General features: G+C 45.6%; 1 protein-coding gene across 1 annotated transcript in view; it reads left to right on the plus strand.

The window, feature by feature from the left end:
- PRRC2B (proline rich coiled-coil 2B) overlaps window positions 1-20,514 on the plus strand; it is a 3,584,159-nt gene that overhangs the window by 1,186,438 nt on the left and 2,377,207 nt on the right. Inside the window, exon 13 of the mRNA XM_044058194.1 lies at window positions 3,118-3,320. Within this exon, the coding sequence (XP_043914129.1) occupies window positions 3,118-3,320 (203 nt within the window). The remainder of the gene's footprint in view (window positions 1-3,117; window positions 3,321-20,514) is intronic.

Genomic DNA, 20,514 nt, shown 5'->3' on the forward strand with positions numbered 1-20,514 from the left:
AGTGATTCTATTCAGCAACAAAATTCAGGCCAGATTTGCTCTGAAAAGTACTGGGTCTTATGGCGGCCGCCATAACACTTCATCCCCTCGCCCGCTCTTACATGCGGCTTCTACAATGGATGCTATTCACCCAATGGTCTTTTCAACAACTTCCCATGCGTCACGAGATCATAGTAACTCCAGCTTGCAAAAGACATCTGACTTGGTGGATATCATCCCCTCAAATCCATCAAGGCAGACCATTTGTTCCTCTTGCCCTGGTTGCCACGGTTACATCGGACGCCTCCCTGATCTGGTGGGAGGGCATTATCAGGGCAGAATGGTCCATGGCACTTGCAAACCTTTCGAGTACCATCTGCACATATATGTTCTGGAGATGAGAGCAGTGCTTTTAACGTTGCAAGCCCTCAACGACTCTTTTCCCCTGGGAACTATTGCAGTCCAAACGGACAATATGTCGTAGTGTGGTATATAAACAAACAGGGCGGAACCAAGTCCTATCCACTGTGTCGAGAGGCTCTCAGACTTTGGCAGTGGGCAATCTCCTCTCACTGGTTTCTGATAGCAACGCACATCCACGGGAAATCCAACATCATAGCGGACAGATTGAGCAGAGCTATTCTCATGCCTCACGAGTGGTCTCTCAAACAGTCACTGAGATTTTTCAGAAGTGGGGCCTTCCTTGCTGTGACCTTTTCGCTACACCTCAAAACAGCAAATGCCCAGACTTCTTCTCTCTCTTCCCCCTTCCAGGCCATCCCCCCAGAGACGCTCTAACCCAAGATTGGCCCCGGGGACTTCTTTATGCTTTCCCCCTTTTCCGCTGATACCTCAGCTAATTCAGAAAGCAACCGCCTTGAGAGACAAGTTGATTCTCATTGCCCCTTATTGGCCTCGGCAGATATGGTTTCCGTTCCTACATCATTACCTCTTGGTACAGCCATGGCATCTGGACCCGGTTCCAGATCTTCTGACCCACCAGTCGGGTCAACTGCACCAATCCATACCTTCTCTCAACCTCACTGCTTGGTTGCTCCACTTCCATCCTTAGCCAGGCTTCCTATGATTTCTAATCCTGTACGGGATATCATAGTAGCTTGCCTAAAATCTTCTACCAGAAAGATCTACACTAGTAAATGGCGACGTTTCTCTTTCTGGGCAAAGGCTAGGAACATAGACCCCTATACTGCTCCAATTCATTTGGTATTGGACTTCCTAGCTGACATTTTTAATTCAGGATCCTCTTCCACAGTGAAAGTTCAACTGGCAGCCATTTCAAATTTTCATATAGGCTTTTTGGACCACAACATTGTCACACAAACTTTGCAAGGCATTCCTTCGAGGTATCTTTTTATTGAAACCTCCGATTAGAGACCCCCCACCACAGTGGGATCTAAATTTAATTTTAACATCCTTGATTCTTCCCCTGTTCGAACCTGCAGCTGCCTCTTCTTTTAAATTGCTTTCTTGGAAGACACTTTTTCTAGTTGCCATTACATCTGCCAGGAAGAGTATCTGAGCTTCATGCTCTCTGTGTTCGCCCTCCCTATCTAATATTCCACAAAGACAGGGTATCCCTAAGAACTAATCCGTCTTTATTACCAAAGGTGGCATCACAGACTAACCTAAATCAATCCATTGATCTTCCAGTATTTTTCCCGAATTATTCTGATAGAGCTGAGCAAAAGTTACATTATCTCGATGTTCACCGCCAGCTCAGTTATTATCTGGATAAGACAAAAATTTTTAGGAAATCTGATCAACTATTTCTGTCTTATGCAGAGAACAGGAAAGGCCTTCCAGTTAATAAGGTAACTTTATCTAGGTGGCTGTCTTCTGTGATCACTTACATTTATCAGCTCAGAGGCAAAGAGTTGGTTTCTAACCCAAAAGCCCATTCTACCAGAGCTCTAGCTACATCTACAGCTTTTCAAGCTAGACTTCCAATAGACACTATTTGTGCAGCAGCCACATGGGCCTCTCCTCATACCTTTGTTTCACATTACAAAGTAGATTTGGTCTCCAGAGACGGAGCAAATTTTGGTTCCACCGTTCTCAAGAGTCTGTTCCATTGAGCCACCCAGGATAGAGGTGCTAGGGACGCGGTCCCATCCAGCAAGAATGAAGGCGAGATTGACAACTTAACATTTAGAAGTTATGTACCTACCATAACGTTCCATGTTAGTTGTCTTCTCTCGCCTTCTTTCTTAAGGCCCTGCCCTCCATCCCCCTAGCCTGGTCAGACCGGGAAGATTATACATCTTCTATTAAGAGGTTATTACCTTTTTCTAGCTGTTCAACTCCTAGTGTCACTAGATTATGTTGATCCTTTCTAGAGGGTTATGATGTTATTTAGTATCCTTATTTTCTTCCTCCTCTTAAGTTGGAAGAAAATACTGCTATTTCTTTAGCTACCAAACGAGATCTGGGTAATCTCCGCCTTGCATCATGGGATATAGGGTTGCCTCGAGCTGGTAAAATTAGCTCTCGAGCTTGGCAAGTGCGGAGTCGGAGCCGAGGATCGGCTCTGAACCCATCCAGCAAGAAAGAAGGCTAGAGAAGACAACTAACATGGAACGTTATGGTAGGTACATAACTTCTAATTTGTTGTATTTGCTTTTGGGATTGGAGGTATATTTTGTGTTTTTAATTTTATTTGCTCCCCATTTGGGGGGCACCTGACATCTGGGGCAAGAAAAACTGATTTAATGGCGTCGTTTGCAAGTTTTATATCCCTGACGACCTGACATCATGGAATAAGGGACAGCAACCAACGCAGGACCCAAGACTTTGTTAATCTGGCCGACTGAAGGCAACCTGCCAGCAGATTACCCAAATGTAATGACTGCAACAGTGAATACCCTCTAACCTATACATTTATAGTAAGTGTACACAACTGTACTGTATCTCTGCCTGCTGCTAATTCTTCCCTTAAAAGAATGATACTGGGGGAAGGATCCTGTTAATTGGAATATCTGTTAGTGAGTATGCTCACACAGCTGCAACCTAAGTTTGTAACTGCTTTATAATAGCCACATTTTTATATGTCGTTATATATTCTTTGAGGAGCAGCAGTTTAATCTGTTAAAAATGCCTTTAGTGCTTTAAAAAAAAAAGAAAAGTATTATCACATCAATTTTTTTCCTTTAGAAACTGAAGACTTCAATGCCCTTAAAAGTCCACCCAGCTGCATGGCAGAGGAAGATACAGCAGTACATACAAGTAGTGAAGATGAAGCTAGAGAATCTCTCTCTCCAGTGCAGGAGGACTTCAGTAAATACCAAAAACCACTACCTCCAAGATTTCAGCGTCAGCAACAGGTGACCCCCTTTTTTCTTCACACTAATCTGTTTTCGTAATTCTGCTTTGCTCATTGAGTGCATCATTTAATTCCATGTTTAACTAAACATTGAGTATTTCAGAAGTGTTTTAGATAGAAAATAGTGTGTGTGTAGTGCATCTAGGATGGATAGTGCTGTCCCACATTGTACTGCCAGAGCCAAAAGAATGTCGTTGCTGAGCTTGAAAGAGGCCATCTGTTGAAATTATGGCTTCAATCTGCATAACACAAGTTTTGTGCCATTGTCTTGTGAGGACTAAAGTCAAATTATCTTCTGCAGTCTGTCTGAGAAGCTCAAGGCTATGTTGTTTTTACTTTATATTTTTGTTTCCAAAATGAAATTTAATTTTCTGCTTTTGGTACCAGATTGTGTGTAGTTAATGAATGTGCTGAGCAAAGTTGGTCTGTGCTTGGAGGACATAACTAATGCTGCAGCTAGCCACTTCTGACTTTAGCACATCCTAAGCAACTTGAAAATCCCTGTAATTTGCAGTTTACCAACATCTGTGGCCAAATTTCAGGATCTTGCTGCCTTTAATGTAAAGTAGTACCGCAAAGCTGTGTAGAGCACTCCTTTCAAGTGCTTTTCCATTGCACTTCTCCCATCTGTGTGTTGAACTCCATCCATACCTCTTGACCCAGACGTGATGATGCTTTCTGATTAGTCGTTCCTTTTGTCTTGTGTGCATGCTTATCTTTTCAGCCTGTCTTCATGTCCAGCCCCTACCATTGCTTTTTACTGGTTTGGAGTGTGTATTGCACACTTTGTGTCAGCCATGTCCCACATGCATTTTTCCTTGGCTTTATAAAACAGATGGCGTCTTATCTGTGTAATCCATGGCTGCAGGCTTTTGTGGTTCGCAACCTCTTGGTTATCCTCCTGCCCTTTCATAGTGATTACAGTGAGACAGCTGTGGTTATTATTGCAAAGCCCTTTTGTTTCTGCTTCCTTTCTTAAGTCACTGCACCGAAATGCTCTTGTGGTCTAAACCTTGTGAGGTCTCTAACACAAGGATGCTAAAACAGTCTTGATTCAAGCACTGAACGTTGTAGCACTTTGGTGTTTTTCCACTGTGCTGCACTGTTGAGTCATTCACTGTCTTGAATGAATCTCAGAGCCATACCATGCTTGCAAATGTCAGAATCTGCTTAAAGATTGCCATTCCCTTGCACATTGGGTCTGGGATTTTTGTCCTAAGGCTTTAACGAGCAGACCGGAAGCCTGCCAAACCAAAAAGACTCCTTGTTAGGCCACCACTCTATATCTGCAGTAGCAGAATGCAGTGGATGTCCTTCCCAAGCATGAACAGACATGATATGCAGAATGATGATGTAAAGAAGTAAAGGTAGACCCTTAAGTTAGCTAGCTCATAAGATTCCTAGGTTTGAGGATTTGTTTTCCAAGGACTCTGTCAGGTAGTCTCAGCCCTGATGCTCATTACTGCTGATGCTTTTGGTGCTGCCCTTATGGATGCCTTCATGTCCCACCAGATCAAAGACCACGGCTATCCACTACCAGTTAGCACACAGGATTAAAACTCTGAGCAGTTTCTCTTGGTATAGGATTTGGATTCCCACATTAGTGTTTCTGCTGTGTGCTCTTGAACAAGTCACTTAAACAGGCAGTGCTTTTGGGAAAGTTGGGAAGGTGGTCTAGTTTCCTTTGCTCTCCTGGAGAGCATGTGAAGTAACTACCTATAAACCACCAGTCTCCAAACATCCAGTTTGAAACACCTTTTGACTATTAAGGAAGATGGTGACGTCCCTGTAGTAGTCATAAGAGGATGCAAGTCAGAACTCCAGTGACAGTGCTCCCGCTCAGATGTACAGACTTCTGGTAGCCCCCTAGTACCTGAGGGTCAAGTTGCTTTCTATAACTGTAGACTGCTGCATTGTGGAGGTAATGTCCCTCTGGCCCCAACCAGATCTCCTCCCATGATTGTGCTAAATTGGCTGAATATTTCCTCAGTTTTCTGTGTAGCCAGATTCTGAAGAGCCCTATGTAGCTGGAGCTGTTCCATCCAAGAGGAAGAGGGAGGTTTCTCCATTGAGGCAGTTGAACGTCTGTTGGTTGGAGGAGGAGGAATTTGATTGCAAGTTAAGGCAGCACATATTGAGGATGCTCTGGACCCCTCATAGAGGGCATATCATTTGGGGAGATGCTCTGAATTATGAGGGAGCACTATACCTGCCAGTCTTTAGACCTGTGCACTGCAGAAAGGGTACTTGGAACTTATGGGTCTTGAGTCACCAAAACCATTCTCTGGTGCAGGTGGCCTCTTTGGACGTTTTTCAAACAATTCTCTAGACTGTCACCATCAGACTATCGTCACGTCTCTGAGATCTGATTATTTTTACAGGATGCGTGGTTCTCATTTTTGCCAAGATACCCCCATTGCAGATATAGCTACAACTGATGACTGAGCAAGACTGTCCCTCAGGGTGTAATGCTGTTCCCATTGACAAAGGGAAATTGAACTGATTCTGATTGGAAGAAAGTATACACCTCAGCAACCCTGAAATTCAGGACTGTGATCTGTTGGACAAGCATCCTGAATTATCAGTAATATTCCAGACATCTCTAAGATGGTTGCAGAGGAGGTTTGGATTAATCCCTCAAGGAAGCTTTGATGTACTTAATCCAAAATAGCTTGCATCTGGGACAGCAGTGCCATGCAGGGAACCATTGTAAGCATGGACAAGCACCAACCTCCTCCACTTTGGCCCTTGAGCCCCCCCCCCCCCTTTGCCCTGTTTGCCTCAGGATTGATGGCTGGCTTGGCCACCTTCCATAATTTATCAAACACCTTCAGAACAGTGGGTCTTACAGTTCATCTTCACTGGGTACAGACTTCAGTTTAACACCAGATCAAAAAGGATGGCTTTGCCATTCCCAAAATACCAGGATTATGTTTTGACCCCTTTCTCCGCAGAAATTCCAGTATGAAAGAACTATAGAACCTGTGCCCTCAAGTCAGGAGACCACAGTGTGTTTTATTCAAGGAGATTCTTATCCCAAGAAAAGTCGGGTCCTGGAGACCCATTCTAGATTTTTAAGATTAACCAGCTTTCTAAAATGTTCAAAATGCTTAGTGCTTATTCTGCAGGCTGTTTTGCATGTCTTAAATTCTCAGGCTTTTCTGGTGACACTTGACCTCAGGAATGCCTAGCATTCCACTTCTATTTTCAGAGTACCTGAGGCATTTTTTTTTTAAATGGAGGAGTGGGGTCATCGTCAGTTTACCCCCTCATCCATTTATTTTGCTACATTGTGTAGAGTTTTTACAGAACGTCTGGTACAGGTGGTAGCACAGTGATGGGCCAAGGGCATACATATCTTCCACTACATAGGCAACTGCCTCATTTAGTTATAAACTCTGAAATAAATACATAGGGGACTGAAGTTTAGCCTAGATTTTCTCAAAAGTCTGGGTCCCTGAATGAGCTGTAATTTGTCCAGCCACAGCAGTGGTATTTCTGTTGGCCCTTCTAGACACCAGTTCAGCCAAAGGTGTACCTTCCACAGGAAAATGTGGAGCATTTTACTGACACCCCCCCCAAGATGTGACAAGGGCGGTCTTTAATAACTAGAGTTCTTCAGCATCCTGAAACGTATGACATCCACCATACTGATTCCACTAGCCCAACTGCATGCGAGGAAACTGCAGAGGTTCTAAAAGAATACCTGGATCCAGCAGTCATACCCTTGGAATGTCCCTTTTCTAGGCCTACATTGTTTAATGATTTAGCTAAAAGTGACTGTTAAGAGTGTAAAGGAATACGAGCTTGCCATTCAGGCAGTCTACTTCAGACCAGACTTTAACCACAGACATCTTGGACATGTTATTGGGTGTGTACATACTGGCTCCAGGGAGAATAAAGCACATATAAATGAGATGGGTGTTTAACATGTCAATACAGTCTGAAAACCTGCGACACTCTCATAAGCGCCAACAATTGTGTGGCACACAAACAAGAGTACAGCACATTTTCACCTCTGCAGGTTAGTCATCCTGGCTAGTGAAAAGCACTGAGACTTCAGTATGTTTGACATACCAAGCACAGGATAATACTGTAACAAACCAGTCAAGCAGCAGGACCAAGGAGTAGATTGTGTTCTTGGACCCCAGCAAGCAGCTGGGGTGTACCAAAGGTCGATAGTCTTACTTCAGAAGGTGTTATCCAACTGAGGAAATTCTGGTCCAAATCAATAAGCAGTCTTGAGAAATGGCAGGCTTCTCCATGAATTAGTTGGGTCTTTCTGTATGTTTACTGTCTTCCCCAGTTGGTTCAAAAGTTAAAGATGGAGAGGACAGAAACAACTCTAGATGTCCTGTTCTCATGTTGCAGTACTCTAAATGAGGGATCCTCTGCCTGAGGTGACCTGAACTTCTGGCCCGTATACAAAAGCTTAGGCTGGCTGCTGTATGGTGCGTGGTTTAGAATACTGCAACATGGAAGAGGGACATCTATGGTTATGGTAAGATTGTACACAACTATTCTTTCTCTTTGGGCCTAGGTTGCAGTGGTTCTTCCAACTACTTCAGATGACATGGAAGTTATCTCTTACCGCCAAAGAATTTGAACCTTATGAAACAAGCTGTCCATACTCAAGACAGACAGCTTGGAAGACCTAACTGCTGAAATTTAGGAACCTTTGTTCCAAGGATATACTAAAAATCTTGTGAGAAGCTAGTAGCCCAAGTACCAGGAAACAATACCTAACTAAATGGATGACATTCTCTGTGCCTAAAGAGGAACCAACATCCATAGCAGGTGGATGTGGCCAGGATTTAATATCAGTTTGTGTTTTGTTCTATTGTAGCATAAGCCTTCCAGATTAGTCTGTGATGAAGGTCTTAGAACTCAACCTCTTGTGTAAGGAACTGTTCTCATGGTTTTATTAAGATGGGAATGACCCTGCTAGCTAACCCCTCTCTTATGCCAGTAGTTATTACCAAAGTACCCATGAATCCAGCAGTCCAAGTTCAGTTTTCTTCACTAGTTCCCAGAGTAGCAGAGAGCAGGATCCTGCAGTCCTTAGATATGTTCATAAATGGAGGAATTACTACCTGGATTGGAATTGAAGGCTTTAGAAAGTCGTACCAATGTGTTTTAATCCTCAGCAGAAAGCAAACAAGGGATGTTAAGTTGTCAATCTCACCTTCATTCTTGCTGGATGGGTTCGGAGCCGATCCTCGGCTCCGACTCGGCACTTGCTAAGCTCGAGAGTCACTTTTACCAGCTCGAGTCAGCCCCATATCCCATGATGCAAGGCGGCAATTACCCAGATCTCGTTTGCCGCTTCACTAATGAGGTCATCTTTTTTACCAGCTCCTGGTAAGTGATATTTTTCTAGCTTTTGTCAGGTTTTTAAGAGCCCTAACCCTAATTGTTAGTATTTATTCTATATTCGGTGTATTTTTCACTTAGCTCCATACCCCTTTTTGTCCTAGTTCTTTTAGTTAGTTTTTCGGGCCTTTGGCCTTTCCCACCCTCACAGTTCCTGTCAGGATTCCCTCAGTGAGTGTGTGTGTGTTTTATCACTCTACTTAATAACTAATTTATTAGTTATTGTTAATTTTCTAGTTGTTACTTTTGGTTGGACTGATTGGGTGTGTGTGTGATTAAGCACCTAGATATGTCCAAGGATACTAGGGTCTCAGGTTTCAAGAAGTGTGACTCGTGCTGTCAGAAAATGTCTCTGACAGACGGTCACACTTCTTGTATTTATTGCCTGGGACCCCTACACCTGCAGGACTCCTGTGCTATTTGTCATTCCTTCAGCCAGAGAGTCCTGCAGGAATGTAGGAATAAGTTGATCCTTAGGGGTCTACTTAAACCAGAGAGCTCCCCGGCTAAAGTCGGCTCCGGGAAGCCCTCTAAACCTTCCAAGACCCAGGCTTCGGTGTCCAAGTCTGTGGTCTTGGTTCCGACTCCACCGGAGTCGGCATCGGCTCCGTCCGGAGCAGATACTTCCTTGTTGGAAGCCACTGTGTCGGCGCCGACCGTCATCGGCACCAGTACCTTGGATTTGGCACCAGTGTCGGCTCAGACTGGAGCCGACACACCAGTGTCGAAGCATGTTTCGTCTCCGGCTGGAACCGAGATATCTTTGTCTTCTCTCGGAGCCGACAAGTTGTCTGCTCCGTCTGGAGCCGAGCGTTCCTCGGGTCCGATGGCTCCATCCAAGAAGAGGTCTAGATCTCCTTCTTTGGAATCTATTCACTCGGCTCCAGCATCCCCCTTGCTCTCGGAGCGGAGCCGATCATCGAGGTCTTCCAGGCTTTCAGACCACGATTTAGAGAGAGTGGTAAGTAGGCTATTGAAGTCACAGGCACTAGCCCAGATGCTCCATAGCCCATCTCATCAGACGTCAGCTATCATACATCCCCCTGAAATTCCTCCTTCGACTCTCCTTCAGAGCTCGGAGCCGGAGAATATTGGTACCGTGACTGTTGCTGCGTTGGAGCAGATACCACTCCTTTCGGCTCCGTCGTCCTCGACTCCTATCTCCTCCTTGAGACCTTCCTTGGAGGGATCCGGGCGTCGGGCTTCCCTGGTTGGCTCTGAGGGGGCGAGTGGCATCGGATCCTTGTCCGACCCCGTTCTCCCTCTCGGAGCTTCGACCTTGGTGAGCTCGGCCCCGACATCTGCTTCGGAGCCTTCCTTTTCGGTGGGACCAGGGATCCCTGTTTCTTCGGAGCGGGATCTATCGGTTCTCCCTGGGAGGGGAGCCTTCGAGGTGATGAGGAGTGTGCTAGCCCCTGAGCTTAGCAAACAGTCGGTTCCTTTAGCTCCTCCCTCTACGGTGCCTGTAGATGCCTCTTCCCGTTCTCTTGCTCCCGGACCCAGAGATCCATCACCCCAGGTCTCCCCATTGGGAAGAACTTCCTCTTCCGAGGTTTCTCCTGATCCTTCAGGTGAACCCCCCACGTAAGAGGACATGCAAGAGGAAGCACTTAGACTCCCCTGAGTCTACAACCTCAGATACCGATTTAGATGAGTTGGAGGGGTCCCCAAGATCCCCCTCTGAGGATGTCTCCTTTTCAGACATCCTTGAGCTCCTGAAACAGAGGGGAAACTGGCCCTCCATTAACCCCTCCGAGGATGAATCGGTATACCTGGAGGCTTTTGGATCTCGACCCTCCACCTCCTGGGTGTCTCCGCCTTTCGACCCTCTTATGGAGGTCATAGCTGGAAAGGCATGGGCATCTCCTGATTCGGTGGAACCAGTCCCTAGGAGACCTTCAAAATTTATTAAGGCCCCCGCAGAAAAGCAGTTTCTTACTAAAGCTGTCCTGGTTGATGCCATGGTGGTGGCGGCCGCCACTAAGAAGGAACTTGCAGATCCTTCCATTCCAGTCCATCCTCCTAATAGAGTCCAGGACTATGGACAGGTATGGTAAGTGGATGTTCTCCTCAGTGACCTTTGCTATGCGTTCGCTGAATTATTTATGTCACTTCACCAGACTTCAAAGGGACATCCTTAAAAAATTAGGTGAAGTAGTACAGGATCCTTCAGCAGCAGGGGCTCAGGCAAAGATTGCTTCTCAGCTGGGAATCCTTAACTCCATAACCAACTCCTCCATGCGGCTATTCTTATGCAGCCGATGGGGCGAGCAGAGCTGCGGGCACAGGAGTGGCTCTTAGACGTCAGTCCTGGATGCGGCTGGGTAATTTTGCAGACCCCTTTAAGGCGTCCTTCACAAACTGTCCCTTTGATGGGTCAACTGTGGTCCTCAAGTGAAGGACACGTTGACCAGGTGTGAGCAAGATGGTAAGACTCTTTCTGCCGTAGGAGTCCGTTTCTCCACTCCTTCTAGGCCTTACCCCAAAGGTCAGAAGGGAGGGAAAATGTGGTTCCGGAAATCACAAGGAGTCACGCCTGACGCACGTGGTCAGTTTACCCCCAGAGGCAGAGGGTGTAATAATAACAGACGCCGCCCTAGGGGCAGGGGGGTCCGCAGAACCAGGGCTCCAGAGAGCCTCTCTCTGACAAGCCCTTCCAGCATCCCTGAGGTGTTGCCCGACTGCCCACCCTTGGAGGCAGTCGGGGGAAGATTGTCGCTGTACCCAGAAGCCTGGCTTTCCCTCTCTCAAGACAAGTGGGTACAGTCGGTCATATCCGAGGGTTACAAGATTCCTTTCGAGGAAAGCCCCTTCCCTCAAAAAGGTTCCCTTCCAGACGTACCACCCGGTCTAAGGGAAATTGCAAGATTAGAGGTGTCAAAGCTTCTAAGCAGAAGAGCCATCCAGCCAGTACACAAAGATCATTTAGAGTCCGGAATCTACTCAAGGTTCTTTTTGGTCCCCAAAAAGGCGGGAGACTGGAGACCAATGTTAGACCTCAGCAGACTGAACAAGTCTGTCAAAAAGACGAGATTTCGGATGGTCACTCTTCAGTCGATTTTGCCCTTTCTGGGCAAAGACAACTGGATGTGCTCTATAGACCTTCAGGATGCGTACTATCACATAAAAATTCACAGACGCTCCAGAAGGTTTCTCCGCTTTTGGCTGGGGACCAGTCATTTTCAATTCAGAGCCCTGCCCTTTGGTCTCACTACAGCCCCCAGAGTGTTCACCAAATGCATGGCAGTGGTCACGGCTCACCTGAGACGTCTAGGATTCCAGGTGTTTCCGTATCTCGACGACTGGCTCCTCTCAGCCACCACCAGGCATCAACTCATCCGAGCCAGAGACTACACCCTACGCCTCTGCAGTCAATTGGGAATTTCGGTAAACTTCGAAAAGTCCTCCTTATTGCCCTGCCAATCTATTACCTTTATAGGCGCAAATCTAGACACTACTCGGATGTCAGCAAATCTAACAAGTCAGAGAATCCTAGATATCCAAAACCACGTTCGGATCATCCTTGCCAGCAAGAAGGTACAAGCCAGGCTGGTTTTGAAAGTGTTGGGCCTCATGGCTGCTGCCATCACACTTCTACCTCTGACCCGTTTTTACATGCGTCTTCTACAATGGATGTTCACACAATGGTCCTTCCAGCAGCTTCCCATGCGTCACAAGATCCTAGTGACACAGACCTGCAAGAACCATCTATCCTGGTGGATTTCCTCTCCTCTAGTCCATCAGGGCAGACCATTTGTTCCCCCGGCCCCGGTAGTCACGGTCACTTTGGATGCCTCCCTGATCGGGTGGGGTGACATTATCAGGGCAGAATGGTTCATGGCACTTGGCAACCGTTCGAATACCACATAAATGTCCTAGAGATGAGAGCAGTGCTTTTAACGTTGCAAGCCCTCAGCGACTTTCTTCCCCTAGGAACTATTGCAGTTCACACGGACATGTCCGTGGTGTGGTACATCAACAAGCAGGGCGGAACAAAGTCCTATCCCTTGTGTCGAGAGGCTCTCAGACTTTGGCAATGGGCGATCTCCTCTCATCGGTTTCTGGTAGCAACGCATATCCCTGGGAAAACCAACATAATAGCGGACAGATTGAGCAGAGCTATACCCATGCCTCACAAGTGGTCTCTCATGCAATCCATAGTGGAAGAGATTTTTCAGAGGTGGGGCTGCCCATGCTGCGATCTTTTTGCTACTACTCAAACCAGCAAATGTCCAGACTTCTTTTCTCTCTTCCCACTTCCGGGCCATCCCCCAGAGGTGCTCTTACCCAAGATTGGCCCCAGGGACTCCTTTATACTTTTCCCCCCTTTCCATTGATTCCACAGGTACTCCAGAAAGCTTCCGTTTTGAGAGCCAAAATGATTCTCATTGCCCCTTATTGGCCTCGACAAATTTGGTTCCCGTTCCTTCATCGTCATCTCTTGGTGCAGCCTTGGCATCTGGACCCAGTGCCAGATCTTCTGACCCATCAGTCGGGTCAACTGCACCGGTCCGTTCCTTCCCTCAACCTCACAGCTTGGTTGCTCCACTTCCTTCCTTAGCCAGGCTTCCTATGTTCTCTAACCCTGTTAGAGACATCATAGTAGCTTCTCTTAAGTCCTCTACCAGGAGGATTTACTTTAGTAAGTGGAACCGCTTCTCCCTCTGGGCGAAAGATAAAAACATAGACCCATTTACTGCCCCGGTTCAGTAAGTCTTGGATTTTCTAGCGGACATTTTTCACTCAGGTTCTTCCTCTTCCACAGTCAAAGTTCAGTTGGCTGCAATTTCCAACTTTCATGTCGGGTTTGCAGACCACAATATTATGTCCCACAAGCTTTGTAAAGCTTTTCTTAAAGGAGTGTTCCTCCTAAAGCCCCCTGTTAAGGATCCTCCACCACAGTGGGACCTAAATTTAGTGCTGGCATCCTTGATACTTCCCCCATTCGAACCGGCTGCTTCATGTTCATTGAAGTTTCTTTCTTGAAAGACACTCTTTCTTGTTGCCATTACCTCTGCTAGAAGAGTGTCGGAACTTCATGCCCTATCTGTTCGTCCCCCTTATTTGGTCTTCCACAAGGACAGAGTATCCTTGAGAACCAATCCATCCTTTCTGCCCAAGGTTGCTTCTAAGACTAATTTAAACCAGTCCATTGATCTTCCTGTATTTTTTCCAAATTACTCTAACAGGGCGGAACAGAAATTGCATTACCTTGATGTTCACCGCCAACTTAGGTATTACTTGGACAGAACGAAGCAATTTAGGAAATCTGATCAACTCTTCCTTTCTTACGCTGAAAATAAAAAAGGTCTCCCTGTTTCTAAAGTGACCTTATCCAAATGGCTATCTTCCACCATTTCTGACATTTATCAACTTAGGGGCAAACATCTCAGCTCAAAACCTAAAGCACATTTTACAAGAGGCCTAGCCACTTCTACAGCTTTTCAGGCTAGGCTACCCTTAGATACTATTTGTGCAGCGGCCACTTGGGCCACTCCTCATACCTTCGTTTCTCATTACAAATTGGATTTGGCCTCCAGGGATAGGGCAAGCTTTGGTTCCACAGTTCTCAAGAGTCTGTTCCATTGAGCCACCAAGGATAGAGGTGCTAGGGACGCGGTCCCATCCAGCAAGAATGAAGGCGAGATTGACAACTTAACATTTAGAAGTTATGTACCTACCATAACGTTCCATGTTAGTTGTCTTCTCTCGCCTTCTTTCTTGCGTCCCTCCCTCCTGTCCCCCTTGCCTGGACAGACCTTGATCTCCTTTTTCTCTGGAAGATTTTTCTTCCTTGGATACCAGTAGTTGGCCATGATTACCTGGTTTCCCTTTATAGCCTTAGGCTAGTTGTTCCTCTTTCCTTAGTGGAAAGTTTTGTGGTAGGCAGTTTTCCTCTAGATACCAAACGAGATCTGGGTAATTGCTGCCTTGCATCATGGGATATGGGGCTGCCTCGAGCTGGTAAAAGTGACTCTCGAGCTTAGCAAGTGCCAAGTCGGAGCCGAGGATCGGCTCCGAACCCTTCCAGCAATAAAGAAGGAGAAGAGAAGACAACTAACATGGAACGTTATGGTAGGTACATAACTTCTAATTTACACTGACTGGACAAACTGCCATGAGACTTGACAAAAATCTGCTGCAGTATCCCTGCCCTTTGAAACAGAGTCAGGCAAGAAAGAGTCGAGCTCTGTTCTAAGGGAAGTGTAGCCATTACAGCTCCCTGCCTTTAATAACTGGGGCTAGCAGTGGTCTGTGATTGGTACATTTTACCCACTTGTTAAACCTGTTTGGTCTTGTATGCCTAGTGGTAATTAAGACTTAAGATGTTCCTCACACATTCCTATCTGCCTATATTGGTGAGCACTAGATCAAACTAGATCATATCCAGGCTGAGCAAGAAGAGAGTAACACTTATTAACTTGTTTGGTGCCAGGAGCCTTCGTATTCAGATTGTATTGTGCAGGTACTCAAGTCCTTGAAAAAGTACCAGTATGAGACCGTCATACTTTATGCCAATGTCTGTTACTTAAGGTGCACCTCCCTAGAGTTTTATGAAGCAAGATATGATGAAGCACTCTTTCTTAAGACAAGTAAGAGCCTAGCACTGAGCAGCATTCTGCCATCTACGGATGATGCCACAATACCAGCAGGTACGAGCCTTGCACTGAGCAGCATCCTACCATCTCCAAGGATGATGCCACAATACCAGCAGGTATGAGCCTGGCACTGAGCAGCATTCTACCATCTCCAAGGGGATGCCACAATTCAAGCAGGTACGAGCCTGGCACTGAGCAGCATCCTACCATCTCCAAGGGTGATGCCACAATACAAGCAGGTATGAGCCTGGCACTGAGCAACATCCTACCATCTCCAAGGATGATGCCACAATACCAGCAGGTAAGAGCCTGGCACCGAGCAGCATCCTACCATCTCCAAGGATGATGATGCAATTTCAGCAAAAAATAGGCTTCAGTAATCTGATTAGTTTTTGGTGTCATTCAAAGATGAATCCAGTATTTCTAAGCCTGGGATATTATGATCGACAGACCACACTGGTTTGCTAGGAATGGCTTTCATCTATCCCCTCTAGGGTTTCGATTATTGGCCAAGACATTGTCCATGTCCTTAGTGCTTTTTCAGACTATGCTGTCCTGGTAAACCTACCAATATAATTAAACAAGCAAATGAAAATACAAGTGTGTTACAGATCAGTGCTAGGAGCCTAAACAAACTTCACTCCATAAAAGCCATCCTCATACTGAAGGACATAGACACGTGTAGTGACTGAGACATGGTTTAAAATAGCTGAGTACTTTTGGATGTGCATGGCTGTAATGCTTTCCACACTTTTAGACCAGTTACTGTGTAGGAGGGGAAAAAAGGTGGAGGTGTATCAGTCTACATCCAGAAAGAGACTCTCAAGGCTGGGTAAAGCAGTATTATGCACTAGAATTTTTCCATGTCCAAATAACCATCAGAAAGATCCCATACCATATATTAGCTAGCTATAGGACTCCCTCTATGACAAAAGAAAGCTAACACTCCTATCTACAAGGACTATAATCTCTCCATAATAAAACCAAGGATCTGATGTCACTTTTATTCTTTCCTCAGCGTGTGGGTTCTCTGATCTGACGTTTGGATTTGACTCTGACGTCTTCCAGTCTGGAGATTCGAAGCTCAAGCTCTTCCCATCCTACCCATAGTGCCTTATTCCCCCATCCTACCTCAGATCTCATTTGCTGCTCATAGAATAAGTTTAGAGGTTTCATCTCTCCAGAGCTCCTCTGGTGTGTTGGGTGAGTAAGCATAGACTTGAGAGTCGCTTTACTGATAATTTTCTTTTACTTACCTTGATTCATGTTTCTCATATCTGTACTTGCTGGTTAGTCGGGTTTTTTCTGTCCATCCTAATTTCCTTCTTGCCTTCTGTCTCTCTGTCTAGATCTTCTGTTTGTGTTTTTTTTTCCTAGTTGTTAATGGCGGAGTCCAAGTCTGATACCAAGTCAGACAAACCATTAGGGTTTAAGAAATGCACTTCCTGTGGGTAAAAGATTCATTATTCTGTGCCCACAAAGAGTGTGGGTTCTGTCTAAGACTCGCCTGTCTAGATAGCCGTTATGCCGTTTGTGAGGCTTTCTATCCACGTGCTCTGGCAGATCGGAGTAATAAACTCATTCTCAAGGGTTTGCTTCCTTCATCTTCCTCTTCTGCTTTTCTTTCCACTTAAGGGGCTCAGCCCCCCTCTTGAAAACACAAGGGTACCCAGGAGGCCAAGAAAAGTTCCCTGCACAGGTCGTCATCTGCTATTTCTGAGCCTGTCAAAAAGGTGTTGAGTCCTCAGACACAAAGTCCTAGGAGCCGACCTCTCATTTCCACCTTGTCCTCCACCTTTGCGTCCTGTTGCCAGCTCAAAGCAAAGGGTATCTGCACAATCTCCCCTCTGGAAGGTCTTTCCTAGGAAACCTTCAAGACAACCTTCAGCATCTTCCTCTACCAGGTCCTCTCATAGTTTATCCGAGTGTGATGTGGATAGACTTGAGATAGTTTTCTTTAGCATAGATGCAAATGGGGGTTTTGCCAGATGTTCTTCGTGTTTCACTGTTGCAGTCATTACATTTGGGTTGTCTGCTTGCAGGTAGCCCTCGGCTGGCCTGATTGTCAAAGTCTTGGGTCCTGCATCGGTTGCCGTCTCTTCTTCCATGACGTCAGGTAGTCTGGTATAAAGCATGCAGCCGTCACCATTACATCACTCTTTATTGCCGTCCAGTGCCCGAAGCAGAAGCAGTTCGCAAGTGCCGGTCGGCCGACTCCTGAAATTTTCATTTTCGAGTTTCAGAACCAAAGTCTTCAAAAAAGCTAAGTACCTCGTTGGGGATCCTTTTTCTTGCTCTAAACCCATGTCAGTAAAAGTTAATTGTATGACTTGTGGAAATCGAATACCTCATAAAGATTTTCATTCGTACTACATTCCTTGCTTAGGCCCAGGCCACGACATTCCTCGCTGTTGGTTTTGTACCTTATTCAATCCTCGAACTATTTGTCATCAGTTCATTTTTGCATCAAACTATTTTGGTACTCTGTTTAAATATCTAGAAATGGCTTCGGTAAGCTATCAGACTACCGACATTCCGAAAAAACGTAAAGATAAAGACAGAGACAGGCCGCATAGGTCCAAAGCTGCCAACGACGTTTCCGTTAAGCTAGTCGCCAGTTCGCGGTACTCAGTGATGCACATTTGCAGCCCCTGATACCTGCTACTTCAGATTCACAGGCCTCTACTTAGACGCATTCTGAGTCTGGTATGCTGCGAGATGCTTCTACGACTATGGAACCTGTGGATGTCTCTACCTTGGATGGGTCCGGAGCCGCTGTGCAGGCACCGGCTTCTTTGGATGTATTCAGGCCTACTGACTTGCATATCAAACCGATGCCATCTTCAAGGCCTAAAACTCGATCCACGCCTAGAAAACAGACATCCAAACTGCATGTTCAGGTCCATATGACTAAAAATAAATAAGAATGGCTGAAGACCTTATTACTTTAATTAGGGGAAGCCAGCCTTCTCCCTCTGAGACCTAGAACTGATTTTCCTTCAGATTCTTCTGATCAGGATTCTGAAATTTCTGTTTCTTCTGATGACCAGGATTTGTTCTTATCTACTTATGTGGGTTCTTTTGCAGAGGACTCCATACCCTGTGCTTCCCCTCCAGAAGATTTCTCTTTTGGTGAAACTTTGCACACTCTTAGGGAGCATTTCCGCTGGGAAAGCCAGGATTACTCTGACTCCAAAAAGAGGCTTAGGGAATTTCTTACTCCTACGTCAACACAGGAATTTAGCTATCTCTCCTGTTCTGGATATTGTAGATGATGCCTTTGTGGTATCTAGCCTGGCCCCAGACTCTTTACCTCCAGCTTCCAGGAAACCTGACAGGTATTAGTGTACCTGACTCTCTCAAGTTCCTCTCTAAGAATCCTACTGCGGACCCAGAGACTTTCACAGGGACCCAAAGGCATTAAGGCTACTACTGCCAAAATCCCTAACCCCTCTGATAGAGATTCCAGGGCCCTGGACAGGTGAGGTAAGAAGGTATACACTTCTGCTACTTTGGCCATTAGGGCCCTTAACTGCCAGTTTCATATGTTAAAGTATCAGCCGCATATTATTGGATTACTTAAACAGAAAATTATGTTGATTCCTAACTGTGCTGAAAATAAAGAATTACATGATTTAGTGCATTCTGCTGAACAAGTTGGTAAACGTACTTTGCAATGTGGTTTTGACTCCTTAGAGGCATCTTGCAGAGCTGCTGTCACTGGGTCTGTTCTTAGAAGGCATGCTTGGCTTAAGGAGCAAAGTTTCCAGATCATGTTAAAGCTAAATTACTGGATGCTCCCTTAAACCAAGACTGCCTGTTCTGCAACATAGCAGTAGTAGTACTTAAAAAGATGGAATAAAAAGCTAAATCTATGCAGATTTCCTGCAAGTACAGCCTCCCAGATTTAGTAGGCATTGGCCTTCTAAGAATTGGTCCTTTCTTTTCTCGTCCAGGCCTTCAGTCCAAACCCAGGAACAGCAGACCACCTAGGCTGCAGTCTCAAGGTACTCACAGGCCCAAGCATTGGAGGGCTCCCACTTCCAAAGCTGGAAGTAGTAAGACACCCCCCTATGATAAACTGTCACAATGACTTAACCTTAAACCTTCAAAGCCCTGCTCGACTGACAGCTCCTTTAGGGGGAAAGATTGCCCTGCATGCAAAAAAAAAAACTGGGAACTCATGACCCAAGACTAGTGGGTTTTAAATAGTTTCCCAAGGATACAGATTCCACTTCCACACCTTACCAACCCCAAACGGCTGGCCAGACCTACCCCATAGTCAGTGGGCAGAGGCTCAGCAGCAGGTTCTCTCTCTTCTAATTATCAGGGCTATTCAACCTGTCCCAGCAGAAGACTTGGGGACAAGGGTTTTACTCAAGACTTTTCCTGGTACCCAGAAAAGACGGCTCCTGGCATCCTATCCTGGACATCTGTATTCTAAACACCTTTTTGGTAATCCCAAAATTCAAAATGCTAACTCTTCATCAGCTGCTTCCTATGTTAGGCAAAAACGCCTGGTTGGCAACATTAGATTTAAAGGAAGGCTACCTGCACATCCCAATAAGGGAGTCTTGCAGAAAATACCTATGCTTCAGAGCAGGCTACATGCACTATCAGATGTTTTGTGTTTCACTGTTGCAGTCATCACATTTGGGTTATCTGCTTGCAGTAGCCCTCAGTCGGCCTGATTAACAAAGTCTTGAGTCCTGCGTCGGTTGCTGTCTCATCTTCTGTGACGTCAAGTCATCAGGGGTATAAAACATGCAGCCGACTTCAATACATCAGTCTTTCTTGCCGTGTGGTGCTCGAAGCAGAAGCAGTTAGCAAGTGCTGGTCGGCTGACTCCTGAAATTTTCGTTTTCGAGTTTCATAACCGAAGTCTTCATCTAAAAGCTAAGTACCCTGTTGGGGAAACTTTTTCTTGCTCTTAACTGATGTCAGTAAAAGTAAATAATTGCATTAGTTGTGGAAAGCAAATACCTCATAAAGATTTTCATTCGTACTGCATTCCTTGCCTAGGCCCTGACCATGATGTACCTCGCAGTCTGTTTTGTGCCTTATTTAAACCATGAACTATCCGTCGTTGGTATATTTACTCTTCTAAATATTTTGTGCTCGGTTCAATTATTTTGATATGTCTTCTGTCAGCCATCCGACTACAGACATTTCGAAAAAACGCAAAGATAAAGACAGAGAGAGGCTGCCTAGGTCCAAAACTGC

This window comes from Protopterus annectens, chromosome 16.part0 (genome assembly GCF_019279795.1).
Source record: "Protopterus annectens isolate FY-2018-M chromosome 16.part0, PAN1.0, whole genome shotgun sequence".
Taxonomy (NCBI): domain Eukaryota; kingdom Metazoa; phylum Chordata; order Ceratodontiformes; family Protopteridae; genus Protopterus; species Protopterus annectens.